A 12387-nucleotide genomic window follows, 5' to 3' on the forward strand; every position below is an offset into this window, starting at 1 on the left:
GTTCATACCAGTCATAGGCCACTTGCTTGAGGCCATAGAGGGAGGAGAGGAGATGACAGACTAGGCACGCACCATCTGGTCCCAGACATTCAAAACCTGGAGCTTGCTGCATATACACGTCTTCCTGCAACTTCCCCCACAAAAAGGCCCTCGGCATTGAAACAATCAAGTTCCCAGTCATGTCTCACGCAGTATGCAGCGAGGACACGAATGGATGTGGACCGTGCAACAGGTGCAAATGTCTTGCTGAAGTCCACCCCTGGTACTTGAGAGAAGCCTTGCACCATGAGCCGTGCTTTAAATACAGGCCCTCCTTTCAAGTCCTCCTTAAATTCGAGAACCCACCGACATCCGATTGCGCGATGCTCGACAAAGGCATGAGCTCATACACACTCATTTCCGACATTAAGTTAATCTCCTTCCACATTGCGGCCATCCAATGATCGTGATCCGGGCATCACACAGCCCTGTCAAATGTTGCAGGAGGTATCTTTAAGTTGTAGTTGGATGCTAAGGGGTTCCATCGAGTATCACTCCTCACCGACAAACTTGCCACTTTGATGACAATTAGATTTGCAAGCACCTGGGGAAATCCGACTTTGTCTGTGTCGGGGACAATTGCATCTGGGTCTGGGATGGATGGTGCAGGAGGTGCGGGCATTGCAGCAGGAATGGTGACGATGGGAGCTACAGCAGTGTTGACATCTGATGGAGGTGGTGGTACGCCGTTGATTGGCGCAACCTGAATTTCACGTTGACGGGAGAGGCGAGCCTTGTCGAGTAAGACTCATTCCTTGAACACCTGTCATTTCTCTGTTGGCATTGGAATACATCCAGAGCGGCATATGGCAGCCATGTGAGGAGGTTCGGAAGGAGTAGGCACAGAAGGGACAGGTTGCACGAATGCTGGTTGCATGGGAGGAGTTGGCCAGGACACAGCCTCTTCGTCATCATCATCACTGTCCGGAAAGGGATGAGCAGAAAAGCCCTCATCAAAAATAACATCACGTGAGTTAAAGAACGTGCCTGTGACGACATCACGACATCACCAAGCCTTTACACCAGGTGGATAGCCTAAGAAGACTGCCTCCCTTGAACGGGGACCAAGCTTCTGTTGAAGCTCAGGAGGAATGCAGGCAAAGCATCATGCTCCAAAGACTCGGAGGTGCATCAGGTTGGGCTGAACACCATGTAGCATCTCATATGGTGTCTTTCCTGGCGGTAGGGCACACGACTCAGTGCGATTGAATAGGTAGCATGCAGTCAGAGCCACTTCTCCCCAGAGACCTCGAGGTTGACGAGTGTAGTCCAGCATCACATACATACGACCCTCGATTGTATGCATCACCCTCTCCACCTTCCCATTTTGCTGATGAGCATAGGGGGTGGAGCATTGACGCTGGACTCCAGTCTCCTCGAGGTTTGCAGTGAATGCGTTGTTGATGAACTCCCTGTCATTATCTGAGCGGAAGATCTTCACTCGCTTGCCAGATAGGTTTTCCCATCGCACACGAAGGGTGCGCCAAGCATCTAAGGCTTGGTCTTTCGACGCAAGTAGCTGTAAGTCCAGTGCGTGAGTGTGATCATAGAGGAAAATTATGAAATAATGTTTTCCATGTGGGGTGATAGTGGGCAGCGGCCCACACACATCACTATGAATGAGATTGAGGAATGCGCTAGCCTGAGCTGTTTCAGAGGCTTTGAAGGGTTGACGAGGATGTTTCGCGAGATACACGATTCACAGTGCGATAGAGGCGAAGAGGATTCGACAGTGACCCCTCTTGCAACACGGTTGAGGCGCATGACTGCATCTTTACCAATGTGCCCAATTTGGGCATGCCAGAGGTCCATTGACAGTGGCATATTAGCAAATGCTGACACTTCCGGAATGTGTGTGACAGTGAGAGAAGGTGTTGCCAAAAATGGGATGAATTCAAAATCAGGTGCATACAGTTTTCCTGTGGCTGGAATGGAGCCAACCCGCGAACCTTTGTATGAAAGTTCGCAAGTCATGTTGGCGCAGAAGTTGACGTCCCATCCCTTGACATTCATTCCACTTACAGAGAGGAGGTTGAGTAAAGCTCCAGGTGCGTGAAGGCAATTCAAGAGGCGTATGTGAAGGCGTTTCTGACCAATAGTGAACCACACGACACAAGTACCACGACTGGTTGTCTGGAGTATGCCATGATTGGCCGTTAAAACATCAATGGGGTCCTCTGTAGAGTATGTATGGAAAAACCTCCGGTCCTTAACTAATGTCACCATAGTACCTGAATCAAGGATGGTCGTGAAGGGGAGATTGATGGCACAGGCTATGTCCCTCGGGATATCAGCGATAGATGCGAATGAGAGATCCTGATCAGACTATTCAAGTCTGTTGCAGCAGCGGTGATGATGGGCGCTGATACGAACACCGTCGTTGGCATTATAGCTGCTGCAACATTAGCTGATTCTTTCACCCCCTTCTTATTCCGCATCCAAGGGGCTTGTCCCTCCATTCCTCCTCCCTTACTATAGCAATGCGCATTATCATGATCTCCCTTGTTACAGCCGGGCGTGGTACAAAATATCCCATCAGGATTATGTCTGTGTTTCCAGAGGCCGGTTATAGGATTCACATTAGGGGCTGTTGCATTGGTTGAGGTCGCATTAGCATATTCGGAACTGGGACGAGCAGAATGCACGTGACATGCAGCTTCAGATGTAATCCAGGAGACACAGCTCTCGACAGTGAAGGTAGAGGGTCATGTGGCAGTTGCGAGCATTATTTCATCATGCATTCGCTGTTCTAACATAGACTTGAATTGCTGCCAGATAGGCGTCTGAGGGAGTCTGATGAGCTGACTATAAATCGTGTCACTGTCGTGTAGAGGGGCACCAGAGTCATGTAATCATTCGCGGAGTGCGGCGTGCTGACCGACATAGTTTGTCACATCAGCAGAGTCTTTCATCCAGAGGGTGTCAAGATGTTGATGCAGCTGGTATTGAGCGCTCATGTCTGTCTGATTGAAGTGTTCGGCGAGCGTCTCCCATGCTTTATGTGCAGAGACCGTGTGAGAGTGTGAGACGAGTGAACTGACCGAAGGACTAAGATGTCGAGTGATGAGATCCTTGGCTTTGACATCATTTAGCAACCATTCACGCATTGTCGCCAGTTTGGCGGGCGTGATGTTGTTTGCATCAGTGGCCACGGGCATGAAGGACGGTGTTCCAAGAATATCTGCCGGTCGACAATTTTATTGACATGGCACCAAAGGTCCTCACATGCTAACGCATATTGAGTTTTAGTAGACCATCCAACATAGTTCTCTGAGCCGAGAAATTCAGGAATATGATCAAGTTTCCCCATAGCGATACTGCTGTGAGGGAGTAGTGATATAAGATGAGTTGTGTGAGCGGCAGGCTAACGTGAGTGGAGTTTCGTCCTTCTAGTTCTGTCTGATGGCTCTGTAGGAGCCAGGGCTCATAACCTATTGGACGTTAGGACTGAAGGACGAGTCTCAGTATGTTAGGAAGAACCGCTAAGTATATTCACAGTACCTGAAGGACGCGTCTACAATAAGAGTATGATGAGAAATGAACAAGAAACATAAACACGATGTGAAACATACCTCAGCGTGTTAGGAAGAACTGCTGAGGTGTAAATAAACTAAAACAACAAAATTATAAGCTACAGTACTGACACCGGAATGCCAAAGATAATGAAAGAGGAAACATGACGAAGCGATGATGAAGCTGATTCCAACATACAGCACTATAGAGCCTGTACGCAGGCAGACACTCACTACGTGAAGACCCCATATACTTTGTACCTAGTTAGCTAATATTTGACAATATAAATACAACAAAATTAGAGCATCTACTGAGTACATGAGTAGGCCTGAGTAGTTTCGAGGACATGAACTACCAACCGTCTAACTAGGTGACCTATCCTGCCTTCCAACTAGGCCATCTGTCTCAGAGTAAAAAATGGCATCAATCTGGTGGCTCAAATTCTCATCTAATTGCATATACAAGCTTCAAGTAGATGGATAACCAAATTTAAATTATCTATCAATATGTGATCTACATCACGTGGCAATTATATCGACTGCATCCAGCATCGCGTTCCCCCTTCTTCACCCACCCCCTAGCACTCTCGTAACTCTTGTAAACCATGGTTCATCGTCCAGAAAATATCCCTGTCGATGTGTGGAATGCTTGGCCTGACCACCTTAAGCAAGCTGTCTGTGCTAACACCGGAAATAATCAGCCAAATAGGCCTGATCCAAATATTGATCCTGCACTCACCAGTGGTCTAGCACCAGCACCACGCTGTGCTCATGACATGTATCGTGATGGGCCCACATCCCCTCATCCATACCAAAGGGGAAACACCAACAAGTAAGTGCATATAGGTGCATATATGCATCCAGAACTCACCATAAGGCATGTTAAGTCCTGTAGCAAGTGCTACCACGAGTACCAGACCACGGGAATCTCGTAGAAGTGACTGGGGCGGTACCAGAGCTTCTCACAGGTACCAGAGTATGTCTTCATCATGTTCCCGCTCGCCTCGTAATCATCGTGGATGGAGCTGAAGGCATAGGTCTCCCAGTCATCATCACAACGACTCATCCCCATCTACAAGTCGAGAAAGGTCAGCATCCAGGGATCAATGGTGCTTGGGATGTGCCTCTTCGACTCTCACACGTCATACAACACCAGCTTCCACTAATGATGGTGCAGAGCATGAAATGGGAAATAATCATACCTCTGCACATGGTCGTTCAACTGTGCCAAGGGGGGGTAAGTCAGCCAGGAGACGAAGAGCAAGGGCTGTTGCAGAACCTGGCAGAGCAAGTCATGTCAAACTGCATGTTGGCGAATATGATGATGATGCAGAGGATGTGACTCAAAGTCAGAGTAAAATATCTGCAATCGGCAAAGAGGCACAAAGCAAGCTAAAGGCAAGTGCTTTGAGTAGCATCAAATATAGCGCAAACTCAACAATCTTACCTAGCATTTGATCACCATGAAATTCCATCATGTTTGCAATGTTTCTGAAGGGAAAAGCTGGCCAGCATCAGCAGATGAAGAGTGCATCAATGCAATGACAGGTGAACATTACCTCATGCCAGAGTTCACCAAAACGGTAAATGATGACCACAACCGCATGATCTTTGCCAAGGTTGCAAGTTTGGTCTGGGAAGACCTTCAGGTAAGTCATATGCAACATGATATGTAATTGCCACTTCACCTTTTGCAGAACATGGCCAACAGCGACTACCTTGTGAATCGCAAGGTAAAATGGAATAAGCAATCACTTTTCACATTTGCAAAGGAGACATACCATGGATTCAAAGAAGACTGGCGGGCCCAGAACGACGTCGAGAAGAAAGCTGCCAAAGGTGTGAACCAGTAAAACAATAGATGTGCTCAACATCGCAAAGAAGTAAGTGTTAAAGCTACTTTTCATCAATATGAAGACTTACTATGACGAATTAGAAAGCAGATCGGCTTATGACAGCATGTCAGGCTTACATTGAGAAATTCAATGTTGATCTGGTGGACCTTGTGCATGCAGATCATATGTCAGATGAAGTGTCTGGACCAGATGATGATGAGTTGGAGGATGATTGGAAGCGAAGGATGGCGGAGAAAATGGGAATGCCTGCCAACTCACAAGTCGAAAACTTGTCATTCCTGGAGGTCACAAGAAGTCCCTGGAGATCTGACGAAGTAAGTGTTATGCAGTCCTCAAATATGAGTAGAAGCTTACAGAAATCATTAGCTCGGTCAGATCTTTCATACCCTGCATGATCTTTGGCGAGTGTCGCTGACCTCCAAGCAAAAGAAGCCCTTCCACATGATCCGAGTCACTGGCACAGATTATCAATCACAGCATATCCCAGATTTTACTCTCTATACCTTTGGCATCAATATAGAATGGCTCGAGGCCAACAAAGATACACTAGAGTATCAAGACTTACTCAAGGAATGAGGCGCATGGGAGGATCCAGAAGGTTTTGGTTTGAAAAAAAGGGAGCACCAGGACAATCAAGACACTCCAGGTAATGAAATTGAGCAGGACACCACTAGAGAGATGGAAGGATGATTGCATGGATGATGTTTTCTTGAGGACAGACAAGCTTATGAAATTCTGCTGGTGTCAGTCGTGGTATGATGCTAGAGCTAAACAGTAGGATGCTAAGTAGAGAAGAGTTGTCAATCATTGTATGATAGAGAACATTTTGCACGTACCCGGTCAAGTGTTGTTGTAATCCACAACTCTGGATTACTGGTCTTGATGATTCCATGAGCAATCTGGCTTGTAATTTGATTGAATGGAAGAATGGTAGGGGGAGCTCCATCTTTGCCTGGGCTCCAGTATTTGTTTAGTTTAAAACACATAACATCGAGCTCGGGACTTGACAAAATGAGTAGGAGGGATAGAACCACAAATGAGATGCATACAACTCGCTCCATGGATCATCTTCAACGGGCACCAGCGGTAACTCTATCATGCACCTGAATTCAGTGAGAAGCCGAGTTCCATTTGCTATCCCTGACTGTATGTGACTGAAGATGTTGATTACTTCACTGTACCATGACTTATCCATGTATGCGACCTTGACGAGAGATGATCCAGCAGACTCTCAAGTGCTTCTTGCCAATGGTGAGATCCGACGTCCATCTAGAAGTGCGAACTGATAGTACAATGCAAAGTCGTTGAGTTGAGATGAACCTGGACGTGGATTTGCTTTGAGTGCATAATGAACACTGTGGGGTTGTTGTGAGTTATAGTGAGTATATAATGCAACACGAGCTGCATTGCTGAGTTGTTGTGGGTTTGGTATCGATGGACCAGGTTGGACATGCAAATATGGACTCAATTCTAATGAGAAGTCAAAAATCAGCGAGTTTGTAAGAAAATGGATGATATGAAACATACCGTCAAAGCCTGTCCCAGCAGCAGCATCCTGGATTGTTCCAGAGGCCTCGTGGCCATCACCAAGCATGCATTCTAGAAGCATCTTGACAATCAGACTTTCAGCATTTGCTATTGCATCACGATCCTGAAAATCCTAGTGAGTGAAAGCATGATAGCGGGCAAAGAAATCACCAGAGAATCTATCTGAGCACTACGTGCAAATTCCCTCATCATCGAAATCTCAATCTGCCCCCCAGTCCAGTTGTTCGAGTTTGAACTCTTGAGGACTTTGTTGAGACGCTCAGAGAGAAAGGCTCAAAAGTTGTAGACTGGTCCGTAGTCAAGCATCTGTTGCCTAAGATGAACTGCCCAATGAAAGTTCAGTTTCAGGGCATCAACACCATACAACTGTTTAGTATACAATAAGATTGAAATGTGCATTCAAAGCAAGACCATACCCTTTTGTACTCAAGCAAGTACTTTTGAAGCAGTGTCTCCACATGAGGGAGCATATCCAGCTTGATAGAGCTACCACAGAAGATCTTGAGAGCAGTTGAAAGGCGCAGAAAGTTGATTGGTTCGTCACATTGCATGCAAACCTTTGGTGGCTTTGGTTCCTTGTTGTCTTTTGCAGACTTCTTTCCACAGCCTCATTTCACACCAGCAGACCCTTGTGGTGCTTCTTGGTGCGCCTTCCAAGCCTTGTAGTCCTTGATAAACTGATTCTGACATTTAGCAAATGATTTAATTGAAGTTTTTTGATCTGACTCTGCTTCTTCCATGAACATGTCCCAAATGATAGGTATCTGGATTGTGGGATGAATACAATGAATAAAATATAGAATAAAATGACTTACAGTGATGGGCCAGGCTGTCGTCGCAGCAAACTTGTATTCATCAGCCGTCAAGGACCCACCTGCAGGCTCTCCAACACGAAGCAGCAGCTTTCCAGCCCAGAGTGGGGCTTCGAATGTACTGAGAAAGGTGTGCATTAAATCAAGCTCACGAGTTCTTGTCTGAGTAGAGGCGCAAAGGGCTGGAGTCAAGATCCATTGCATGTACCACTGAGTCTTAATAATTCCTGCAAGGTCCATATTAGCTCGTTCATTGTTAAAGTAAATATGATGACACACCAAGTAATAAATTGTGCATCGAATCAATGATTGTCTGTCGCACAAGATCAAAATATGGGAGCCGTGCAAGTTCGGTCCAATGGACACCATGTTTGTCAAAGAAGGTGTTATGTTCATCTCGTGTTTCGAGGGCTTTCTCTTGGAAACATCGACATCGATGTTCTTCACCGTTGTGTGGATCAAATTCTATTTTATGGTTAGTTCAAAACTGTAAGCTACCAGTGAAATCAAAGGCACGTACCATTACGTAGAGACTCATCAGAGAAAAGTTCATCCTGGGTTACCTTGCACTTAGGGCACAGAGAATTCTTGTGACTGTGATCGGCAAAGCCACACATCTTACACATGGCTGGATGGTCACATACAACACCTAGGAGTACAACACGAACTCTTCGACCTAGAAAATATATGTTAGTGCACCAAATGGTCAAACACTGTTAGGACTAACCTTCTGGGTGCCCTGGGGTATGATAGACAACACCTTCCTTGTAGAGCTGGAGCAAATCGTCGATAACAAGTCACAAATAGTTTTGGAGCTGAGCGCTGGTTGGTTTGGTAGGTCCAGGTGTCATGAACAATACCAAAATGATACAAATGCTTCAACCTGTGACCAGAAAACACGATATAGGATGATAGTGATAGAACTAGCACGACAGTGTGAAGCAGGCAATCTCGACAGCAGCAAAGAACAGGAGCGATGTGGACAGGCGAGGAAGGAGACAATCAGGAGGAAACCGGCAGGCAATACCAAAATGGAACAGGAGTGATGTGGAGTGAGACAGGTGAGCACAGGTAATTTGAAAGAGACCAGCAGGCGATGGCAGGAATGATGTAGACAGGAGAGGAGTTAGACAAGCGAGCAGGCGACAGTGGGGATATTTGCTTTGGCTGTAAAGACATGAATACAAGATATGAAACAAGTTAGTGGCAACTCACCTTAGTGCCCTAGGAAGGTTTGAAACACATAATAATAAGATACCAGAGGAATAGCTTGGCCCATAGATGCTGGTCTTACGTCCAAACCTTAGAATAAAATTTAATCAGTTGTCACATCAAGAATACTGTGTGGGTAATTACATACCAGTCAAGGCTCATGGTGACACCAATGTGAAGCTCCTGTGAGGTTTCCATCCCAGAAAAGAAGGGTGCTTGATCTGGGCCCTGGATGGTGCACCATACCTCACCATCTGAGATATCATGAAGCTCCCCTGGTTTAACCATGTGTGATCGCCAGGATTCACATGCCGCCTCATTACCTCCATGTGCAAGAAAATTCACAAGTGAGGAAGATGGTACCTGGATAGGCGCTGCACATACTGGAGGAGGGCACTGAGCTTTGCGGCCTGTTACCATCCGGAAGAGCCTATTGGAGACTGGTTTGAATAGCCGGCTATCACAGTTGGAACACAGTGCATTAGTGGGTATATCTGTAGGGAAAATACAGTGACAATGACTACAGACTGGATAAATAGTAAAATGGTCATGGAGATCAAGGCAGTGAATAACAGTGTTGAGAGTTGTAGGAAGAGGCTGTGTGGGATGAAGAATGCCTAGAGAGAGGAGAATGGTGGTAACACAATGGAGAATCAGAGCACAAGCACGAAAAGAAACACAATACTTCACATGTAGAATAGCCACCATGATGATAATGATATGTCCAAACCAGTCCGGATGAGCATCTTGATATACCTGACGTGGATTGAGTGGCGCTTTGAACTTGCTTCTTGGCATGATCTACACCTGATCCACAGGTGCATGCTGACTGTTGGAGGGGGCAACCTGTACGTTGGGGATGACCTCTGCATCCAAATCTTCATCGTGTCGTTCTGTATGGAGAAGTGGGTCACGGTGGACCTCATCACCTGCGTCGGGGTCATCATATAACCCAAGAGAGTCTTCTTGGGGAGGCTGGGACTTGGACTGTAGGGCATCACAGATCGCTTCATCTTCTTCACGTTGAACCATCACATGCATACTGCTGGCCTTCTGCCACGGGCGCTTCGTGGCAGGTAACTGAGTTTGGCAAGGGACAAGGGTAGGACAAGATTGTGCAAGAGGGATCTGGTGACCGCTGGCAAGTAAAACAGGTGTGGTACGTGTCACTAAGAGTAGCGCAGTGTGGGCTTCAGGGGCAACCCGAAGATATTTGGATGGTGGAGATTGTGTGGTTTCCAACGAGGTCGAGTGCTGAAGATGTTGGGATGAAGATGGTATGGGGTCATGAGAAGGTAGTGTTGGTGTAGGTGATTCTTGCTGGGGATATTCAGTGTTGATCTCCATAGGTTTGTAGCTATCCATGCTTAAAAACTTGAAGTTATTATGATGCTACAGGTATATACATATATCACAACTCACAAGGGCGATGGTGTATGAGTGAAATTTTTCTGAATATCAGACTCTTCACTGTGCGATGTAGCTGATCCTAAAGGTGATACCTGTGCATTACCAGGAAGAATAGCACTGTGTGAACCACTCGTTCGGGATGAGGAGACATGAGTTGAAGTGCCAACACAGGTACGAGCAGTTGATACCACCCCACGAGGGAGTCATGACATCACACATCCACGTTGAACAACAGGAGGGGAGCTGGACCTCTAGCATGGCCTCTCTTTGGAATAGCAGACTGACTGAGGTTCTGGGTTCGGTGGTGATTGTCGCATAGATAACTCGGGATGTACTGGCCACCTTCAGTGGATGTTGTACCCTTGAAAATGGTGCAATTGCACCAAACAAGGCGTTGGCTTGAGAGTGTGCTTGGATTTATGGTCTAAATAGTTTGAACTTGCATTAGATGACAGCTATCAAACAGAAAAAGTGTGCAACTCACCGACATGTTGCAGGATCATGGAGATGGTGGTAAGAAAGAGGGAGGCACTTAAAGCGACTTGGGCTGCGAGCAACGAGCTTAAGTCCCTTTGCCTCGTGGTAAGTCATTTGGTCAGCTTGGTGCATACCTGATCTAAAGTTGGTTAGTGGTTCCCTTGAGTTAGCACACCGAGTAGAACGGAGGCAAGGTGGTCTATTTGCAGTAGATAGCAGCTACATGAGGCTACATGATGCTGAAACGAGGCAGCATACTTGACGATCCGGAGAGCCTGCATACTGACAAGTGATCGATGAAGAAGAAACCCGGTGTAGTTGTAGTGTGTGACTAAGTCTTTGTACACGTGATTACTTCACCTAATCAGGCCTACTGACACTAACATTAACCAAGGGCTAAATGTAGTGACTCATATGTTGATCATTATGCATTAACAATGATTCAAAGTGTTTGGAATGTGATATGAAGTTGTGTAAACATGATCTGTATGTAGGAATTTGTTACAGTGCCACATCAATTTCACCTGGCCCAAATGAGATGTTTGGCGTCAAAACAGTGTTAGTTGGATTTGAATGGAACTGATGAGTTCCCCCCACCATCATAACTCACGCCGTCACAAGAATAGTGTTGCCGCCGAAGTGAACTGACTTCGGGGTAACTTCACTTCACTTCGAAAATGTGAGAATTCGGTTGACTTCGTTGTTTCGAAGTCAGTTGAAGTGCACTTCGACCAACTTCAAGAGGTGAATGGAAGTTACTATGCATATAGATTGATTGTTATCATTGCACATCTGAGTAACTTCTGGCTCCTCTCTGCCTCCCAGTTCTCGTCACGCAGCCACAATACAGACGCTTGCCAAACGAGCACGCAAGAACAAAGACACAAGACATGTTGGACACCGAATATGTGTTCAAACTACCTCGAATCCTCAATGGACCAGTCGCAGCCAAGTCAACTGCAGAACCACCACTCAGATAATATGGACACCACAATGAGTGATGATTTTGACAATCTGGTATGTCTGTCCAGTGAACACGTCGAACTATGCACTAATAATTATCAGATAGATGATGTACCCATGCCTCCTAACAATGTTCCTGACCGGAATGAACCTCCTGATGATTTTGCTGATCAGAATGAGCCTCCCACCCCCGATAATATACCTCCTGATGATTTCACTGATCGGAACGGAAAACAATGTGTTTTCAAGGTATACCCCACCTGTTTTGCATCGATTTCCCTGTATTTCGAGCTGTTTTCATACCAATTGTGTTCCACTACCAAGCAATCAAAGCATATTCTGGGAGGACAGCACGAGTGTATGTGAATATGCCTTCTAAGATGTGCATAATGTAAATTATAAAATAAGCACAAGGGAGTCACAAGTCTAACAAGAGAGCACATGGGGCACTGAGGATCCCTGAAGCTCCCCCATAGGTTTGTCCGAATTTTAGCATTTTTGAGGCCGAAATTTGGCCAAATCTCTGTCCGGACTTAGCATTTTTGAGGCTTTTGGAGG

At 46.1% G+C, this 12387-nt stretch overlaps 3 protein-coding genes across 3 annotated transcripts; 2 read left to right on the forward strand and 1 right to left on the reverse strand.

Moving 5' to 3' along the window:
- Window positions 1–4156: 4156 nt before the first annotated feature.
- F5891DRAFT_1179676 (uncharacterized protein) lies at window positions 4157–5983 on the forward strand (the record flags this gene model as incomplete). The annotated part of the gene is made up of 7 exons (XM_041365817.1): window positions 4157–4383; window positions 4439–4527; window positions 4583–4788; window positions 5003–5200; window positions 5249–5392; window positions 5488–5721; window positions 5774–5983. The coding sequence occupies 7 exons, from the start codon at window positions 4157–4159 to the stop codon at window positions 5981–5983; spliced, it is 1308 nt and encodes a 435-aa protein (XP_041233732.1).
- Window positions 5984–6174: 191 nt separating this feature from the next.
- On the reverse strand, window positions 6175–10344 carry F5891DRAFT_1179677 (uncharacterized protein; the record flags this gene model as incomplete). The annotated part of the gene is made up of 16 exons (XM_041365818.1): window positions 6175–6189; window positions 6244–6409; window positions 6457–6510; window positions 6691–6877; window positions 6935–7058; window positions 7573–7719; window positions 7771–7994; window positions 8047–8232; window positions 8288–8443; window positions 8495–8540; window positions 8724–8934; window positions 8983–9069; window positions 9128–9436; window positions 9508–9596; window positions 9670–9735; window positions 9787–10344. 16 exons carry the CDS (start codon window positions 10342–10344, stop codon window positions 6175–6177), a joined length of 2625 nt encoding a protein of 874 aa, XP_041233733.1.
- Window positions 10345–11859: 1515 nt separating this feature from the next.
- F5891DRAFT_1179678 (uncharacterized protein) lies at window positions 11860–12195 on the forward strand (the record flags this gene model as incomplete). The annotated part of the gene is made up of 2 exons (XM_041365819.1): window positions 11860–11883; window positions 11932–12195. 2 exons carry the CDS (start codon window positions 11860–11862, stop codon window positions 12193–12195), a joined length of 288 nt encoding a protein of 95 aa, XP_041233734.1.
- Window positions 12196–12387: the final 192 nt, after the last annotated feature.

Source organism: Suillus fuscotomentosus (genome assembly GCF_016647785.1).
Source record: "Suillus fuscotomentosus strain FC203 chromosome Unknown F5891scaffold_1, whole genome shotgun sequence".
NCBI lineage: Eukaryota > Fungi > Basidiomycota > Agaricomycetes > Boletales > Suillaceae > Suillus > Suillus fuscotomentosus.